This window comes from Chelonia mydas, chromosome 6 (assembly GCF_015237465.2).
Source record: "Chelonia mydas isolate rCheMyd1 chromosome 6, rCheMyd1.pri.v2, whole genome shotgun sequence".
Classification (NCBI taxonomy): Eukaryota; Metazoa; Chordata; order Testudines; family Cheloniidae; genus Chelonia; species Chelonia mydas.
This window is the reverse complement of record NC_051246.2, coordinates 2040249-2060212: the sequence shown is the minus strand read 5'-3', so window position 1 is coordinate 2060212 and position 19964 is coordinate 2040249. Positions and strand designations below refer to the sequence as shown.

The window sequence follows — 19964 nt, the reverse complement described above, 5'->3', positions numbered from 1 at the left end:
GACGAACACAAGTCCAATGGGGCTGGATTTGCTGCATCCGAGAGTGCTAAAGGAGTTGGCAGATGTGATTACAGAGCCATTGGCCATTATCTTTGAAAACTCATGGCGATCGGGGGAAGTCCCGGACAACTGGAAAAAGGCTAATGTAGTGCCCATCTTTAAAAAAGGGAAGAAGGAGGATCCTGGGAACTACAGGCCAGTCAGCCTCACCTCAGTCCCTGGAAAAATCATGGAGCAGGTCCTCAATGAATCCATTCTAAAGCACTTAGAGGAGAGGAAAGTGATCTGGAACAGTCAGCATGGATTCACCAAGGGCAAGTCATGCCTGACTAATCTAATTGCCTTCTATGATGAGATAACTGGCTCTGTGGATGAGGGAAAAGCAGTGGACGTGTTGTTCCTTGACTTTAGCAAAGCTTTTGACACGGTCTCCCACAGTATTCTTGCCAGCAAGTTAAAGAAGTATGGGCTGGATGAATGGACTATAAGGTGGATAGAAAGTTGGCTAGATTGTCGGGCTCAACGGGTAGTGATCAATGGCTCCATGTCTAGTTGGCAGCCGGTATCAAGAGGAGTGCCCCAAGGGTTGGTCCTCAGGCCGGTTTTGTTCAATATCTTCATAAATGATCTGGAGGATGGCGTGGACTGCACCCTCAGCAAGTTTGCAGATGACACTAAACTGGGAGGAGTGGTAGATACGCTGGAGGGCAGGGATAGGATACAGAGGGCCCTAGACAAATTAGAGGATTGGGCCAAAAGAAATCTGATGAGGTTCAACAAGGACAAGTGCAGAGTCCTGCACTTAGGACGGAAGAATCCCATGCACCGCTACAGACTAGGGACCGAATGGCTCGGCAGCAGTTCTGCAGAAAAGGACCTAGGGGTGACAGTGGACGAGAAGCTGGAGATGAGTCAACAGTGTGCCCTTGTTGCCAAGAAGGCCAATGGCATTTTGGGATGTATAAGTAGGGACATTGCCAGCAGATCAAGGGACATGATCATTCCCCTCTATTCGACATTGGTGAGGCCTCATCTGGAGTACTGTGTCCAGTTTTGGGCCCCACACTACAAGAAGGATGTGGAAAAATTGGAAAGAGTCCAGCAGAAGGCAACAAAAATGATTAGGGGACTGGAACACATGACTTATGAGGAAAGGCTGAGGGAACTGGGATTGTTTAGTCTGCAGAAGAGAAGAATGAGGGGGGATTTGATAGCTGCTTTCAACTACCTGAAAGGGGGTTCCAAAGAGGATGGCTCTAGACTGTTCTCAGTGGTAGCAGATGACAGGACAAGGAGTAATGGTCTCAAGTTGCAGTGGGGGAGGTTTAGGTTGGATATTAGGAAAAGCTTTTTCGCTAGGAGGGTGGTGAATCACTGGAATGCATTACCTAGGGAGGTGGTGGAATCTCCTTCCTTAGAGGTTTTTAAGGTCAGGCTTGACCAAGCCCTGGCTGGTTTGATTTAATTGGGGATTGGTCCTGCTTTGAGCAGGGGGTTGGACTAGATACCTCCTGAGGTCCCTTCCAACCCTGAGATTCTATGAGTCTAATGTCCCTTCTTAGAATCGGTGGGCGACGGCTGCCCCACTGTGGGGTGGTTTGTGGGTGACGTGTCTGTGCCACACTGCAGCCCCATCACCCCATTCATCACCCCCAGACTGGGGGGGTGCCGTTCAGATCAGGGGAGCCGTATCCGACACCTCCACAGTGCCGTCCCCCTCCTCCTGTTGGCCAGCGGCAGCCTTGGCCCTCTTCTTGTCCTTCTGGGTGATCTTCCCACCAACTCCCATGCCCACACCCCCGCCCACACACCCCCCAGCCACGGCGCCCGCCCCAACCCCAATGCCTGCTGCCCCCGACACACTGAGCGCCACAGCCGCTTCTGCCCCAATGGCAGCAGCGGCAATTCCTGCACCAGCAGCTCCGCCCACGGTTGCCAGGGCCACCGCCCCCGCGCCCACGCCCGCCGCAGTGACAAATTTCTTGAAGCGCTTCCCGTAGCTCTGCAGGAAGGTCTCGGCCTCCCGCGTCAGCACCGCCTTCAGCTCCATCAGCTGGGCCTCTTTCTCCAGCGCCGGCTCCCGCATGTCCATCCAGCACCGCGCCAGCAACTGCCCGCGCCGCTCCGCGAACAGCTCCGCCATCTTGCCCGGCCGCACCTTCAGGCAGGCGACCATGTTCCGGGAGCCGCCGTCCTGCGCCCGCCGGGAGAGGAGACGGCCAAGAGCATTAAAAAGGGCAAGCACGGCACAGCTCCATCCTAAGATTGGGGCCCACTTCACATGGGGCATTGCACAGACCCCCTCACCATCCGAGATCAGGGCCCGGGTCATACAGACAGCCCTCAGCTGAGATCAGAGCTCCCACCGGGCCGGGCACAGCTCAGATTTCCTGCCTGAAACTGGCCCCCTCTCATGTGAGGTGCTGCACAGACCAACCCCCACCTGAATTTGGGGCCTCCATCATGTTGGGTGCTGCACAGTCCTCAGGTTCGAGATTGGGCCCCCTCTTGTGCCAGGTTTGGAGTCTCCCGTCCGTGCAGCATCCCTGGGAGCTAGAGGTATGAACTCTTATCTCTTGCCACAAGTCCCATAGCCTGCAGGGCTGGCCAGGAAGTTTCCCTTGAGTTCCCCTGGCTGGGGACAAAGCTGCCCCCTTGGACTCACCTTCTCCTTCAGAAACACAGCGTGGTCTGCGCGGGCACTGTCCAGGACTCTCTGGTTGTGGAAGGTGTTGGCCATCTGTGCCAGGAGGACAAGGCTGGGGTGAGCCGCCGTTTATCAGGACCTGCCTCCACCTAGTGGCTGCAGCTTCCACCACAGCAACCTCATGTAACAGAGAGATGCTGCTAGCTGGGGTGGCACCTGCCTGGGGCTTCTGGTACCACCAGTCTCCAGTTTGTTCCTCACGGCAGCCCAGCCTCAGCTCCCTTCCCCACCCCGACCTGCACTTTGCATCTGCAGCACCTTCCTGTAGCCAAGGACTCTGCAAACCCCTGTCCCAGCTGGGCTCGGCCTGAGGCTGACACCCGACAGTGCATCAGTGACGCTGGCTCTCATGGGTCTGGTGGTATTTGGGGGTTTTATCGATCTCCAGGAGGCAGGTGATTTGGGTGTGAATCTCAGATCTTTTTTGGTGTGGGGAAGGAGTATTGTTCTGGGCTGGGTTAAATCTTGTTGCGGAGGAGCAATTGTTGGCCTGAGACCTGATCAGCCCCCACATATTAAACCACACTTGGGTGAAAATCAGGGATACCACCACTAAAATTGAAAAAAACCAACAACCCCCACCTCAGGAATGTCCCTGATGAGCGTTAGACCTCTGGAGGTGGTAAAGTAGAGACGCCCAGAGGCTGAGAAATTAGGGAGGATACAGAAGGAGACTCAACAAATGGTGAAATAAACTCTGACCAGTGTTTTATGCTGCCCTCTGCATAAACAGAGAAGGTCACAACTAAGTTACAATTTGGGAATGAAAGATAAAATGTAAAAAACTTGGGCGGGAAGGAGGACACATAGATGCCAGTGTGTAATAGGTTAAAATTTCTGTTATTTAGGAGTGTGGGATAATGTGATAGGTTTAGTAAATTTGAAGGCGGGAGCTAGTTCTACCTGTATACTGTAAATGAAAAACATTGCTCTTTGGAAACCATTTCCAGATTGCAGTACAACATCAAACTGCAGGAACTCTGACCCCTCTGCACAACCGTGACGTGTGTGGGCTCCGGGAACCCCCTGATGAGTGAATCCTGACTGGCCATGGGGTGAAATTTGTCTGTATGTTGGGAGTGGTGAGCATAAGGGATTTCCTCGGTACATGTGTTCTGTGTGTGTTGCTAATAAATAGATGTTTAGAGCACAACTGCATAAGGCTCTTTCGCTGGGAAAAGGTACCGCAGACCCCTACAGCCCTGAGCCCCGAGGGGAAGGGCGGGTACTTAAATTGACCCGGTTTCTTCCTGAGCCCCGTGGGTACGGATAGGTTTGCCAGAAGCTGGGAATGGGCGAGAGGGGATGGATCATTTGTTGATAACCTGTTCTGTTCACTCCCTCTGGGGCAACCGCCATTGGCCACTGCTGGAGGACAGGATTCTCGGCTAGAGGGACCTTTGGTCTGACCCAGAATGGCCGCTCTTATGCGTCTTAGACCCCAAGTCCTTTGTAGGGAAAGGGTGAGGGTGCCTTAAATTGATGGGGTGATGCCTTGAGTCCTAGCCAGGGTATAGGCGGGGAGCCCTAAATTGACCGGGTAACACAATGACTCCGGAACAGTCTCTGCTGTGGTGCTATTCTGGAGTGGTTTTTGGGGTGTAGTTATTCCAGAATAGCTAGGCTGGTCTATCCCCCCCCATGTACATAAGCTGCACCCCCCACCCTAATTCTCCTCTAGAAGGGGGCCTGGGTAGCACCTGGCCCAGCCAATCTGAGGCTGACACCCAAGAGAACTTTGCAGTCCATGCCTCTGGTTATGTCTACACTGCGATGTAAGCCCAGAGTTAGTAGGAATGGAGTTAGCAGCCCCTGGGGCTGTTAACCTAGGGCTGGAGCGTCTACACTCATTTGACACCCCAGCTTAGGACTGGCTGAACCCTGGGTTCCAGCTTGGAGCTCCAGCATCTACACTGCATTGTGCAGGCCTGAGTGCAACCACCCGTATCCCAGATTTCCTAGCGCCCTCCCTAGCTGCTTCTGCCCTTTTCCCCTTTGGTGGTGGTGCAGCCTGGGAAAACTGGACTGTCCAACAACCTTGACTGGCCAGAGGGGAAAGAAAGTCGGCCCTGTGGGATTGTGGGATACTCTGGGCGGCCTCCCAGAGCACTAGTCCAGCAGGGCTAAGGCTATGCTGCAAAGCAACAGGACTTGAACCCAGCTCCTGGCTTGACTCAGGCTTGGACCCTCCATCCCCGGGCCGTCCTGGGACCCTGGCTCCCTGAATTCAGGATCACAATAGTGGATTTAGAGCCACCTTCCCCCATCTTGCCACATGTGCCTCCCATGATGCACTACAGCCATGATGCCTGGCTTCCCCTCACCATAAAAGGATGCTGTGGTGCATTGTGGGAAATGTAGCTTGGCTGCCTCATTCTCCTCTATATGTCCAGCTCCCTGGTTGGACTAGAACTCCCATGGTGCACTGGGGCCATGAGGCCAGGCTTCCCCTCACCAAACAAGGACATGCTGGTGCATCATGGGAGATGAAGTCTAGTTGCTCCATTGTCCTCTGAGGCCAGGCTCATGGGAGGTGCCGTCCAACCAGGATGATCAGCTGGGATGGGGAGAACCTGGCCCTTTAGGGCCCCCTGCTGGAGGTCCTGCAGTCCTAGCACACCCCACCCCAGGTAAAGGACCAATGAGAGTGGGTCCTCCAGGCCTGCCTAGAAAGGCTGCAGTGAAGCAGCCAATCAGAGTGCAGCAGGCTCAGTTAAAAGGAGCTGCAGGGGCTGAGCAGGGCAGTTGCTGGCTGGGACCAGAAGGGTCAAGAAAGACTAAAAGGCTGTGAGACTCCACAGGGAAAGAGACTGGGGAGAAGCCCTGCTCACACGGGGACAGGACCGGGAAACTGTCCAGGCACAGAGGCCTGAGAAGACCCTGATAAATCAAGACAGAGAAACTCTCCAGGCAAGGAGGCCTGGGGAAGACCCTGCTGAGAGAGGGAACAGAGAGAGAACCCAAGAAGGTGATGGGACAGAGTAGGAAGCACCCCAGGAAATGCAGCAGTAGCAATTAGGAAAGAAAGCAGCAGGTGGCTGCTACTTGCGGGGTCCCTGAGTTGGGAGTCTGAGTAGTGAGCGAGCCCAGGTCCCCCACCAGCCACTGGTACAGTGGCCAAAGCCCTGAGAAGGGGGCAAGTTTAGTTTTGGAGCCTGAGAAAGCGGCTAGAGTTTAAACAGGCCCAGAGATGCAGCTCAAGAACCCAGAGGGGGCCAACCGTTTGTTGGACTGTGTTACCCGGGAAGAGGTTGCTTGGTGTGTCTTTAGACTATGTGTGACTTAGCCGGAGGGCTGAGGAACCCCTGACTATGGCAACCGGGGGAGGGAAAGCTCAGTGGTTTGAGCATTGGCCTGCTAAACCCTGGGTTGTGATTTCAATCCTTGAGGGGGCCATTTAGGGATCTGGGGCAAAAAAAAAAAAAAAATCTGTCAGGGACGGTACTTGGTCCTGCTGTAAAGGCAGGGGAATGAACTCGATGACCTTTCAAGGTCCCTTCCAGCTCTATGAGATAGGTATATCTCCATAGTAAAACTGCAACAGGGGCACCCGGAAGAGAAAAAAGGGAAGAATGCAGGATTGCACCCAGCTGACTGGAGGTGCTCATGAGAGGTGAGTGTCCCCCTGTTGCACCAACCCCTAGAGAAGAATGAGGCACGTGAGGAGCATGAACTATAGGAGCCACGTCGGCAGCGTTGCCAAATGGAAACATTTGGGGGGTTTGTAGGAAACTCAACGGGCTCTGCACAAAAATCCCCACTTTGGGGCCAGCTCTGATAAACTGCTGTCATTTACATAGGGCAGGTATGTCCCCATGCCTGGGGACAGACATATTGATGTTATGGACCTCTGAACTGGAGATGCATCCTTAGACTGGCCAAACCCTAAATCATCAGCCACCCTCTAGTCTAGTCAAATTCTTCTACCTTGGAGTTCAAGAACCTGAGATCTTTTCCCAGTCACCTCCAGTAGGATGGCCCCAGTTCCCAGCATCTCACCAGCCCTGGCATGGAAGGGGGAAAGGAAACACCCCATTATCAGGTCAGAGACAGAGATGGTACCTGACAGGGAGAGGAGAAGCCGGAGCGATGTTTCTTCATCACATCAGATAAATTCTGCAAAGGAACCAAAAGAAATCATCACTTCACAGACTCCACAGGGCTTAGAAAGGCTGGGAACATGGGGATGGCTTGCCTGGCGCTGAGATGCAGCCACCTCTGGGGTGGTGCAGCTGGGGAATTGGGGGTATTGGGGTCATCACTGACAGCAAGGAGAGAGCATCCCCTTCCTGCTCCCTCCAGCACAGCTGGCCAGTCCCCACCTTTATCTTGGCAGCGAGTTGTGTTCCGGTCAGCACCTCCCCATGCCGGTCCTTCCGGACATGTTGACCAGCCGTCCTCACCAGGGTGGTGACGTAGTCCCTCAGGCTCTCCCGGAATTTCTCACCCATGTCTGCAAAGGGGAGAGATGGACGATGGTGGAGGAATACAGGGCCTGTCTGATCCCCCTTCTCTCTATCTGCCACGCACAGGCATGATCAGTGCCCCAGTCACATTGCTCTGCACAGGGCAGGGGGCTTAGAGCTGCTGTCCTGGGTCCGTTACCTCTCAGCCTTCCCTTGCTCCCCATCGCGATCCGCTCGCCAGGGAAGGGCATCAGGAAACAGCGGCTGCTCCTTCTCTTCAGCACTTCCTGGGCCTTGGGGTGTTTGCAAGGGGACCTCGCCTCCAGCTTCTGCCGAGGTGGGGGCAATGGTTACATTGACACACAAACACCTGTGTTAACTTTAGCCAGACCTGCCAGGCAGTCAGAGAGGGTCTGGAGGAGCCCGGCCTCGTTTGCGGTAGGCATTGGAAGGGGTGCAGTGAACGAGACAGGGGATGGCAGGAAGAGAAAGGAGTGAGTCCCAGAGCTCAGCCTCCTCCCACCCCCTACCCCATTCCCAGTCTATCCAGATGCATTGTCCCACCCTGCTCCTTTCCCTCCTCCTGCTCTGGCTTTTCTCCCCTCCACACTGCAATCAAGCAGCTTCCTTCTCCCGCCACCTGGGCTCACTGAGCGCATGGGAGAGACAGGAGGTCCCCTCTCAGTTCTGGTGCCTGGCTTGGAGCAGAAACTGCAGGGAAAGTCCAGCTTTGCTTCTGTCTCCCCAGGCTGGAGCTTGCTGGGTCGCTCTGTGGGGACGGGGCATGCTCAGTCTGGGCAGCATGTGGAGCTGGGAGGGCCTGGAGCATGGTCTGTGTGGACGGACTCTGCCATATCCCCGACACACTGGCCACCCCACCCTCCCACCAAATTTATCGTCCTTACTCTGAAGCGGGGAGGGCGGGGAGGATAGAGATTTTTTTTTTAAAAAAAAAGGAACATGAGAATTTTCTTTCAATATTGCCAAACAATGTGGTTTGTTTAGCCTCATTCTCAGAAACAGCTAGAGGGAGCATCCATGAATTGAGCTGGTGGCAGAGAACAAGCATGGAAAATTTCAGCCCAAACAGTTAAAGTATGGCAAAGTTATAAGCAACTTTAAAGTGGTCTTATAATGGGATTTGTCACACAACCTTTATAAAGGGTGGGGTTACCAGCCCCTGAGAGGGGAAAGGCCCCGTGTCCCATTCCCCAACACTGGGTCTGGATCACAACTAGGCCCTGGGTCCCATTCCCCATCCCCCCCAAGCCCCACACTCACCTGTCTGACGTGTCTCAGATGCTGCTCCCCACCCTGGGCTCTGAGGACCCGGGAGCTGCTCCAATCCCGCACCAGTAGGTCCAGGTGCTGCAGGGGAGACAGAAGGGGAGTGGGGGTCACTGGGGGTGGGGGGACACTGGGACGTGGAGAAGGACAGTGTCTGCTGGGGAAACCTCAACCCCTCAGGAGTGGGGCAGGGGGTGCATGGGGCAGGAGCATGCTGTGGAGTGGGGGAGAGGTGCAATGTGGGGATACATGGGGCAGAGCAGGTGATGGGGGAGAAGCCATCTCACCTGAATGGGCTCCAGTCCATAGGCCTCTCCCACCACTTCGGCCACCTGCACAAACATCTGCAGACAGAAAAGAGGGGTGGGGTGAGTCTGGGACCTGGGAGGTGTTTAGTTTGGGCGGAAATGATCCTGCCTGTGGACAGAAAGGGGCCTGATCACCCCCCACCCCCACACCTGAGCTTCTCCCTCTGCCCAGGGCAGAGAGCGAGGCCCAGCGAACGCAAAACGAATTATGAGATGGACAGAGACGATTTCAGTGGGTCAGAGAGAAAGAAGCTGCACCCGGCCATGGGAGTGAGAGGGAGGCTGTGGGTCTGGCACCGGCGGGGAGGACTGTCAATGTGCAACCCCTCCTCTATCTGGTTTGAGGGCTTTCTCCTTCTCTCAAGGTGCTCCATAGAGGTGAGGGAGGAATGCCGGGGGGAGTCAGTGATTTAAATTTGGGGTCCTTTTACAAACGGGTTCCACTCCACAAACACCCCATTGCCTCAGGCTGATGGATGCTTCCAACTTTCTTTGCACAGCCCCAGGGGTCAAACCACGGCTCTGCTCACGCCCTGAACAATGTCAGCCATGTAGCATTTCCCTGAGCTCTGACTAGGCCTCCATATCTCTGCGTGAACCAGGTTTTTGCCAATGACAGAACCCGGGGCAGCGAGGGCAGATAAAACCCTCCCAATCCGACCCCTCCCCTGAACAGAGAATCCCCCCAGGGTGCAGTACAGGGGCAGGACACGCCATATACCACAGGTGGCAGTGATGTCCCTAAGGGTGCGACTGGCAGAGGCTCGACCCAGCGGGGCTGGGGCTGGGTAAGAGCCTGGAGAGAAGAGAAGAGCAATGCAGGGGGGCAGAGCGACCGCCCCAGGCCCTGGCCCCAGCAGCGTCCCACCAATGGCAGAGCTGGGCTGGAGGGGAGGGAGGGGTCCTAACTTTGGCCCAGTGGCCCACACCAGACACCTAGGAGCAGAGAGCCAGGCTGGGCCGTGTGGTGACAGTGCTGACTCCAGAGGCCCATGTGACCGTGGGAGAGTTGGTTTCTCTCTCTGGGCCTCAGTTTCCCCACAGGAGCTATAGGGAGGGATAATAACCCTGTGGGGCTAATGGGAGAACCTGGCCCAGCCACGTTCTGCACTGCCCGGCCTCACCTCCAGGTATTCGAGATCCAGGTCCTTCACCCGACAGCCAGTGTTCAGTATCTGCAAATAATCACGAGACAGACAGAGCTACAGCAATGAGCAGGGACAGCCGCCCCAGGCCACTTCCCAGCCATGTCACCCACCCCAAATACAGCACCCTCTAGCGCCGCACTGGGGCACTGGGGCCAGCCCTGACCTCCAGGGGAGAGCGCCCCCTGCTGAGCCCCCGCTTCCTGCATCACAGCGGCCCCCGGGGAGCCCCCCAACCTGGTAGGAGCTGAGCAGCATGGAAAAGGCAGAGAGTTTGATGCTGGTCTCCTTGTTCCTTTCAATGTCCATGGAGCCCTCGGTGTCCACCAGCAGCACGGCCACCTGGGGGGGCCAAGAGTGAGAGCCCCAGGTCAGCTCCCAGCTTTGTCCAGCCACCCACGGCCCCTCCGCCCCCAGAGCCTGCCCCCTGCTCAGCCTCCATGGCCCCTGGCATCTCCTTGTCACCTTCCCCAGAAGTCCTCCAGGGTTAGCTCCTTACTTCTGTCTCTTCTCCATTCCCCCCGTTCTCTCTCCACCTGGTTCCCTTCTCCCAGCTCCCCCATGGCCTCCTCCCCCTTCCCTGTGCACCCCAAACCCCCCCACTTACCTTCCCCACCTTGGCCGGGACCCAGAAGGGCTGACTCCACACCCACACCCCATTGGTGACTCGCTCCTCGTCCGCACGCCACTCGAACCCCTCCAGGGGCTCATCCTCCCGGCCCATCCATGACCCATCCCTCGCGTCCTGCTGGGAGGGAACATGGTGGGGGAGAGGTCAGTGCAGGGTGGGGGAGGAGAGTGACTGATACCCCCCCTCCAACCCTACGCTGCAAGCCCTGGGAGGGGGGCAGGGGTTAATTGTGCTAGTGTGGGGCAGGGAGGAATACGTGGTGATGGGTGTGATCATAATCTGATAGACAAACAGACCCACGGCTGTCTAGACGAGAGAGAGACACGCTGTGTTCCAGACAGGCCGACAGACACGTTAGGGCCAAGCCATGGCCCGAGCTAACTGCACAGGGTGAGGGGCGAGCTGCCCACAGCCACGTGTGCAGCTCACACCCACAGCTCACTCCTGCCCCCGTTCACACTCACCGGGCTCCGGAGCCGGCGCAGCAGGTAGTTCAACAGGAAGGATTTGCCCCGGCGCTGCTCCCCGATGATGGACACCAGGCAGACGGGGGTGTCCCCCACCCCACCCTGCTCCAGGCAGCGGCTCAGGGCCTCCTCATCCAGGATCAGGTTCTCTTCCTCGTCCAGATGCACCAGCTGCACCGGGCGCCCTGGCTCCGGCTGAGCCCCCGGCTCTTGCTGCAGGGAGAGAGCAGGGTCAGACCTGGGACCCCACCCTCCAAGAGCGACTGTCCTATTGCCCCCTGATAAGAGCCCCATGCCCCATTCCCACCCCCTTCAGCTAGCCAGTCCCCTGCACCAGAGCCCCATGACCCTTCCCAATCCCCAACCCAGCCAGCGCCCAAGATCAGAGCCCCGGTCCCCATTCCCAACCCCCCAAGCCAGCCAGTCCCCCTGCCCTGGGGCTGCATCAGAGCCAGAACTCTCTGGAGGGGAAATACCCCTAGATTCTTGCTGGAACACATCAAGGGAGACTGTGCCAGGCCAGGGAAGACATATAAAGAAATGGAGGCTAAAGTGATCTTCAGTGGGATGCTACCTGTCCCTGGAGGAGGAGAGCGAAGCCTAGACAAGATGCTGATAATCAACAGATGGCTCAGGCAGTGGGACTAACGAGGGCTTGGGGATGTTCAACCACTGGGAGGCATAGACAGACAGATAACTGGTCTTATGGGACGGACGCCACCTGCGTAGGGAGGGAGATAGACTTCTGGGGTGCAGGTTGGCACAACTGATGAAAAGGGCTTTAAACTAGGAACCCTGGAAGATGCTCATGGAACCTCCAGGCCTGATTCTCACACTGAGCGGGAGGCAAATCAAGTAGGAGAGGATGCAGCAATGGAGAAAGGAAAGACAGAGAGAAGGAGAACGCACGAGAAGAAGATCAGTAGTGCCAAGAGCAGCGACACTAACAGTCAGGTGGCGGATACTGGCAGTAAAATGACTGTACCTGCCCGGGTGAAAAATCTGAGCAAAGCCAAGCAGAATCAGCAAGATGTCTGCTCAGCAATGCCAGGAGCCTGGGTGACAAAATGGAGGAAGTAGAACTATGGGTGCGGGATAGGAAAACAGATATTATCGGGTGAACAGAACCATGGGGCAGTACAGCCATGGCTGGTGTCAAGGTTCCTTCCCCACTCTGAACTCTAGGGTACAGATGTGGGGATCTGCATGAAAACCTCCTAAGCTTACTTTTACCAGCTTAGGTTAAAACTTCCCCAAGCTACAAATTAATTTTACCCTTTGCCCTTGGAATTTCCACTGCCACCACCAAACTTTATCTGAGTTTACTGGGAAACGTAGTTTGGACACGTCTTTCCCCCCAAAATCCTCCCAACGCTTGCACCCCACTTCCTGGGGAAGGTTTGGTAAAAATCCTCATCAATTTGCATAGGTGACCACAGATCCAAACCCTTGGATCTTAGAAAAATGAAAAAGCATTCAGTTTTCTTACAAGAAGACTTTTAATAGAAGTAAAGGAATCACCTCTGTAAAATCAGGATGGTAGAGACCTTACAGGGTAATTAGATTCAAAACATAGAGAATCCCTCTAGGCAAAACCTTAAGTTACAAAAAAGACACACAGACAGGAATAGTCATTCTATTCAGCACAGCTCTTTTCTCAGCCATTTAAAGAAATCATAATCTAACACACACCTAGCTAGATTACTTACTAAAAGTTCTAACACTCCATTCCTGGTCTATCCCCGGCAAAAGCAGCATACAGACAGACACAGACCCTTTTTTTTTCTCCCTCCTCCCAGCTTTTGAAAGTATCTTGTCTCCTCATTGGTCATTTTGGTCAGGTGCCAGCGAGGTTACCTTTAGCTTCTTAACCCTTTACAGGAGAGAGGATTTTTCTTCTGGCCAGGAGGGATTTTAAAGGGGTTTACCCTTCCCTTTATATCCATGACAGCTGGATTACAGGAAAGAAAGAAGAAAGGCAGAGGTGGTGGAGTAGCATTGTCTGCTCATGACGAGGTGGAGTGGAAAGAAACGAGAAGGGATGGAATGGATAAAACAGAATCAGTTTGTGTCAAAATCGCTGTGGGGAAAAAAGCTACCAGATGCTCCCCTGGGACAGTGCTTCGGGTCTGCTACAGACCCCCAGAATCCGGTTTGGGTGTGGATAGAAACCCCATGAATAGTTTGAATGAAATAAATACCACTGGGAATTGTGTGATTATGGGAGACTTTAGTTTTCCAGACAGAGATTGGGGGAGAAGTGCTAGTAATAATGGTAGGGCTTGGATATTTTTGTATGCAACGGCTGACAGATTTCTTCACCAAGTAGTCACCGAAGCAACAAGAAGTGATATCAGTTTAGATTTAGTATTGGTAAATAGGCCAGGACCGCACTGAAGAACTGGCTGTAAAGGATAGCCTTGGTTCGAGTGACCATGAGCTATTCAGGTTAAATTAAATGGAAGGATAAAGGAAATCAGGTTGGCTGCTGGGGGTCCTGGATTTCAAAAGGCCAAACTGTAAAACATTAAGGGAATTAGGGAAGTGGATGGCCTGCAAACCTCAAGGATCTGGATGTGGAAGAGGCTTGGAATTACTTTAAGTCAAAATTGCAGAAACTCTCTGGAGTCTGCATCCAGAAAGAAGCCCGTAGGGAAGGGTTGCCGACCAAACTGGATGAACCAGGATCTCAAAGAGAAATTAAGAGAAAGCAGAAAGCCTATGAGGAATGGAAGATGGGATGGATCAGCAAGGAAAGCTGCCTCCTGGAGGTCAGAAAGTGGAGAGAAAACTGAGAACTGCCAAAGGCCAACAGAGTTAGACCGTGCAAAGGGAATTGAAACAAACACTAAAAGGTTAATTAGCCTTATAAATAAAAAGAAAACAAGGAAAGAAGAAGTGGGACCGCTAAGCACTGAGGGTGGGGTGGAGATTACAGATATAGGTGTAAGCAGAGGTTGAATGAGGTCTCCCCTGACATCTGGTGGTGAGCTGCGGAAAAGGACTTCAGGCGCTGATCTCCCTTGGATGGGCACAGCCACCCTGCCTAGGTGCTCAGCATGATGGGATTGCTTGCCCAAAAGGTCACTTTTGGCTGGTGTTGGATCCCCAGTCTCCTTGTTATTGGGGCATGAAGGGCAGCAGAACTGTACCTGGCCTACCCCGATGGAACACACACACACACACACACACACACACACACACACGCATGTGTGTTGTGGGCCTTGCCTAAGGGTCCCAAACACCACTTGTCCCTTCCTCTCTCCACCGTGTAATAACAGAGCTAATTTAGACTCAGTTGAGAGTCTTGTTACAGGCTGCAGAGCTGAAATCGCTGATACCTAGGTCAATGTATTAGATCTGCCTTGGGACAGTGTCTCTGATGCAAGACCCTGCCCAGTGTGCCCCAGCTGTCAGGCTCCCCCACGAACAGCTGAAATCACTGACAGCTGTGTGAAGTGGGGGGCCCAGAAGTCAGTTTGGTGTGGCCAGCAGGGCGTCTGGAAGAGAGGGCCAGAGAGCAGAGCCCCACAGAGAGGCACGGCAATCGGCCATAGGGGTGACAAGCGAGTGCCCGACCCGCGGAGCAAGTAAGGTGCCTCCTTCCCCGTCCCATCCCATTTTCTCCCAGGGTGGAAAGGTGAACTCTGCAGAGGCACCTGCGAACTCTGGGGCTGCACTGGCCAAGGACAGCAACTGTGAATGGGGTGCAGAGAAGGGACGGACACGTTAAAGGGAATTTTGGGTTTCTGGCTTAAGACGCTGCGGGAAAAGGGCACTGCCCAACCTACTTGGGGGTGGGTCTTTTGCTCATGGTTTATGTTTATGAACCCTGTTTGTGGTGTTTTCCCAAATTAATGCCGAGGTACTTCCCTCCTTTTATTCAAAGTTTCTTTTCTACACTCAGACTCTGTGCTTGCGAGTGGGGAAGTTTTGCCTCTGAGAGGCTCCCAAGGGTGGTGTGTAAATTTCTCAGGTCACTGGGTGGGGGCTCGTGCCGGTTGTGTGTTGTATTTTTGAAAAGAAACCCTTAGATATTGAACCCAGCCCTGGTTGCTGCTGGCTCCACCTAGAAGAAGGGTTACATGGGTATGACCCAACAGCTAAACACATATCTTGCCTCCGTTTTTAATAAGCTTATAGAGATGCTTGTGGCAAGATGGCTAATGAGAACAAGAATACGGGAGTAGAAATTGTCACTGAATTGGCTGAAATGGAAGCCAAATTCAAACAGCTTAATGGGACCAAACTGGGGGGTCTGGACCATCTCCACCAAAGAATATTAAAGAAACTGGCACACAAAATTGCAAGCCCAACAGCAAGGATTTGTAATTAATCTGTAAAAGTCAGGGCTTGTATCCCATGACGGGAAAATGGCTAATATAGTACCTATATTTAAGAAGGGGAAAAAAGTGATCCAGGAAACCACAGGTCCATGAGTTTGACCTCAATTGTATGCACGGTCTTGGAACAAGCTTTGAAAGAGACAGTAGTTAAGGACATAGAGATAAATGGTAATTGGCATAAAACACATTCTGGCTTTACAAAAGGTAGATCATGCCAAACCAACCTAATCTGTTGCCTTGAGAAGATAACTGATTTTCTAGACAAAAGAAACGCAGTTGATCTAATCTGCGTGGATTTCAGTAAGGCATTTGATACAGTGCCACATGGGAACTTAAATTGGAGAAGATGGGAATTAAGATGAGAATCGAAAGGTGGGTAAGGAGAGGTTAAAGGGGAGACTACAATGGGTCAAACTGAACGGTGAACTGTCAGGCTGGAGGGAGGTTACTAGTGGAATTCCTTGGGGATCGGTCTTGGGACCAATCTTATTTAACATTTTCATTAATGACCTAGGCACAAAAAGTGGGAGTGTACTGATCAAATTTTGGGATGACCCACAGTTGGGAGGTATTGCCAGTACGGAGGAGGACCGGAATATCATACAGAAGATCTGGACAACCTTGAAAACTGGAATAATAAAAATGAGATGAAATTGAATAGTGAAAAGTGCAAGGTCATGCATTTAGGGACTAACAACAAGAATTTGTACTACAAGGTGGGGACATCTCAGTTGGAAGTGACAGAGGAGGAGAAGACCTGGGTTTATTGGCTGATCACTGGATGACTATGAGCCACCAATGCGATGTGGCCGTGAAAGAGGCTGATGCAACCCTAGGATGTACCAGGTGAGGTAATGTATTTCCATCAGAGACAGGAAGTGTTATTGCCATGATACAAGGCACTGGTGAGCCCTCATCTGGAGCAGAGTGTGCAGTTCTGGTCTCCCATGTTTAAGAAAGATGAATTCAAACTGGAACAGGTACAGAGAAGGGCTACTAGGATTATTCAACGACTGGAAAAGCTGCCTTAGAAGAGGAGACTCAAAGAGCTCGGCTTGTTTAGCCGAACCAAAAGAAAGCTGAGGGGAGCTATGATTGCACTCTAGAAACACAACTGAGGGATAAATACCAGGGAGGGAGGGGAGTTATTTAAGTTAAGCACCAACCTTGACACAAGAACAAATGGCTATAAATTGGCCAGCAACAAGTTTAGCCTTGATGGTTTCCAACCACCGGAGGAGTGAAGTTCTGGAACAGCCTCCCAAGGGGAACAAAAAACCTAACTGGATTCAAGACTGAGCGTGACAAGTTTATGGAGGGGATGGTATGATGAGGTTCTCTACAAAGGCATATGGCTCATGTGTGAACGCTCCTACCAAATATCCCCAAGGGCCAGTGATGGGACACTAGATGGGGAGGACTCTGAGTTACTATAGACAATTCTTTCCCAGGTGTCGGGCTGGTGGGTCTCACCCATATGCTCAGGGTCTAGCTGATCGTCATATTTGGGGTTGGGAAGGAATTTGCCCACAGATCGGATTGGCAGAGACCTGGGGCAGGGGGGTTGCCTTCCCCTGCAGCATGGGGCACGGGTCACTTGCAGGTTTGAACTAGAGTAAATGGTGGAGTCTCTGTAACTTGGAGTCTTTCGATCATGACTTGAGGACACCAGTAATTCAGACAGAGGTTCGGGGTCTACTATAGGAGTGGGTAGATGAGGTTCTGTGGCCTGCAATGTACAGGAGTTCAGGCTAGATGATCATGATGGTCCCTTCTGGCCTACCAGTCTATGAGTCTGTGTGTCCCATTCCTCACCCTTCTGAGATAGCCAGTCCCCACCCTGGACCCAGATCAGGGCTGGTGCCCTCTAAACGGGAAAGGCCCGGTGTCCCATCCCCTGCCCCCATGAGTCAGCCAGTCCCTGCCCTGAGGCTGGATTGGGCCCAGCATCCCCTACAAGAGAAAGCTCCTTTTCCCCTTATCCGGCCTGTCTGGTCTCACCAACTCAGTCTCTTCCTGCAGAGGCTTGGTGATTTTCTCCGCTCGGTTTTTGACGCGTGTGTCTGGGATCATCCTATCGCCGGAGCAGGGAGCCCGGCACTCTGGGCAGCGGTGCCCCTGGGCTGAGATCTGGCTCCAGTGAGTCGAGAGGCAGCCCCGGAAGAAGTTGTGGCCACACTCGATGCAGAAAAGGACCTAGGGGTTACAGTGGACGAGAAGTTGGATATGAGTCAACAGTGTGCCCTTGTTGCCAAGAAGGCCAACGGCATTTTGGGATGTATAAGTAGGGGCATTGCCAGCAGATCAAGGGACGTGATCCTTCCCCTCTATTCGACATTGGTGAGGCCTCATCTGGAGTACTGTGTCCAGTTTTGGGCCCCACACTACAAGAAGGATGTGGAAAAATTGGAAAGAGTCCAGCGGAAGGCAACAAAAATGATTAGGGGACTGGAACACATGACTTATGAGGAGAGGCTGAGGGAACTGGGGATGTTTAGTCTTCAGAAGAGAAGAATGAGGGGGGATTTGATAGCTGCTTTCAACTACCTGAAAGGGGGTTCCAAAGAGGATGGCTCTAGACTGTTCTCAGTGGTAGCAGATGACAGAACAAGGAGTAATGGTCTCAAGTTGCAGTGGGGGAGATTTAGGCTGGATATTAGGAAAAACTTTTTCACTAGGAGGGTGGTGAAACACTGGAATGCGTTACCTAGGGAGGTGGTGGAATCTCCTTCCCGAGAAGTTTTTAAGGTCAGGCTTGACAAAGCCTTGGCTGGGATGATTTAGTCAGGGATCGGTCCTGCTTTGAGCAGGGGATTGGACTAGATGGCCTCTTGAGGTCCCTTCCAACCCTGATATTCTATGATTCTATGATGGAGACGGGGTCGTTGAACACATCCAAGCAGATGGAGCAGGTGACGTCCTCCCGGAGTTGTTCCATCCCCCTGATCCCGCAGGCTTGGGGAGATCCACTGGGTCAGGAGCTAGCACATGGGAACACCAGGGCTAAGATGCTAGTGCAGAGGGGCTGGGAGCCAGGACTCCTGGCTCTATTGTTAGTTTTCACCACTTGGCTGGGTAAGTTTCCAATCACTGTTGTGCGCTGGCCACTCCCATTTTGGGGCAGGGCTGGCAAGTGCCTCTCTGCTCTTGCGGTTTTGGGTTGCCTGGGGCCCGGAAGTGCAGCACCCTGAACTCTGATGGGAATGACACAGCCGTTCCTTCCCCCTGAGCTCACCCCACTGGAAACACCCGACCCTCTCGGACATGGGCTCAGCCGTGGGGTGAGGCTCTCAGAGCCACCCCAGGCATCTGCCAGCCCAGCCAGTCAAGGGGCCATGGAAACTCCTGCTGCTGTTGCTTCTCTTGTTATTAAAAGGGGCTGCCTTGGGCATCCTGAATCCCACCCCCCCCAGCACACAGGACACCCCCCAGGCATTAGCTGCAGGCAGGGAGAGGGGATTGAAGGAAGGTCACCAGAGAGGATCTGGGCACAGAGACCAGCAGCCTTGATGGCCAGAGCCAGCCCTGCTCTGCCACATGGTGAATCTCAGAGCGTCCTGCTTCTGAGAAAGCGCACAGCTAAGAGAGTTGAGGGTAACTCCCAGCTGCCACCCACAGCCCCCTGCTATCCCACCCCTGGGCCCCTCAGCCAGCTCTGCCGGTGCCCCTCACTCCCAACCCGCAGGTCCCTGCTATCCCACCCCTGGGCCCCTCACCCAGCTCTGCCGGTGCCCCTCACTCCCAACCCGCAGGTCCCTGCTATCCCACCCCTGGGCCCCTCACCCAGCTCTGCCAGTGCCCCTCACTCCCGACCCGCAGCCCCCTGCTAGCCCACCCCTGGGCTCCCCCCCAGCTCTGCCGGTGCCCCTCACTCCCAACCCGCAGCCCCCTGCTATCCCACCCCTGGGCCCCTCACCCAGCTCTGCCGGTGCCCCTCACTCCCAACCCGCAGCCCCCTGCTATCCCACCCCTGGGCCCCTCACCCAGCTCTGCCAGTGCCCCTCACTCCCAACCCGCAGCCCCCTGCTAGCCCACCCCTGGGCCCCTCACCCAGCTCTGCCAGTGCCCCTCACTCCCAACCCGCAGCCCCCTGCTAGCCCACCCCTGGGCCCCTCACCCAGCTCTGCCGGTGCCCCTCACTCCCGACCCGCAGCCCCCTGCTAGCCCACCCCTGGGCTCCCCCTCAGCCAGCTCTGTTCCTGTAGCTCACCCTGGTGAACAGACGCAAGCACAGACCCCGAGGTTAATTCTCCGTTTGTCTCTGATTTTTCCCCTCTGCCTCCCTGGCTCTCTGCAAGTCTCTCTGCACAGAGTGACGGGCTGGCCACTCCCCACTCAGTTTCATTTTCAGCGTCTGGGTTTGGTCACTGGATACCGTGGGCATGACTGAGGGCTCTTGGCTCCTTTCCCTAGAGCCCTTTCCCAAGGGGGCGCTTGTGTAAGCGGGGGAATGGTCCCACGATTGGGGAGAACTTTCCTGGCTTCTGCAGGGCCCCGGTGGAATCGCACAGGGAAAGGATCCTAGTCCTCACCCCAAATCCCTTCAACCGGAGGCCTGCCTGCCCTTGAGGGCTCCCCTTCCCCTCTCCCATGCGCCAGAGTTCTCGTAACCCCACAGAGCTGGGCCCAGAGGTCCTGGGGGGCTCGACCCCCAATCTTGTCATGGT

The 19964-nt window shown here is 54.2% G+C and overlaps 1 protein-coding gene across 1 annotated transcript; it reads right to left on the bottom strand.

Annotated features, from left to right (window-relative positions):
• Positions 1-1069: 1069 nt before the first annotated feature.
• LOC119566235 (RING finger protein 112-like) lies at positions 1070-19648 on the bottom strand. The gene is made up of 14 exons (XM_043549672.1): positions 19508-19648; positions 18171-18278; positions 17299-17482; positions 10949-11164; positions 10461-10598; positions 10091-10195; positions 9833-9883; positions 8688-8744; positions 8395-8481; positions 7313-7442; positions 7030-7160; positions 6770-6823; positions 2666-2740; positions 1070-2194 (listed from the first exon to the last, which is right to left on the bottom strand). Exons 2-14 carry the CDS (start codon positions 18233-18235, stop codon positions 1673-1675), a joined length of 1815 nt encoding a protein of 604 aa, XP_043405607.1. The 5' UTR covers positions 18236-18278; positions 19508-19648; the 3' UTR covers positions 1070-1672.
• Between the last annotated feature and the right edge of the window lie 316 nt (positions 19649-19964).

Coding starts and splice junctions, on each gene's coding strand:
- LOC119566235 (XM_043549672.1), bottom strand. CDS start 18,235: ATGGAACAACTCCGGGAGGACGTCACCTGCTCCATCTGCTTGGATGTG. Junction 11,165..17,298: donor TGCAGGAAGAGACTGAGTTG/GTGAGACCAGAC, acceptor CTCTCCCTGCAG/CAAGAGCCGGGGGCTCAGCC. Junction 2,741..6,769: donor GCTTCTCCTCTCCCTGTCAG/GTACCATCTCTG, acceptor CTCCTGGCACAG/ATGGCCAACACCTTCCACAA.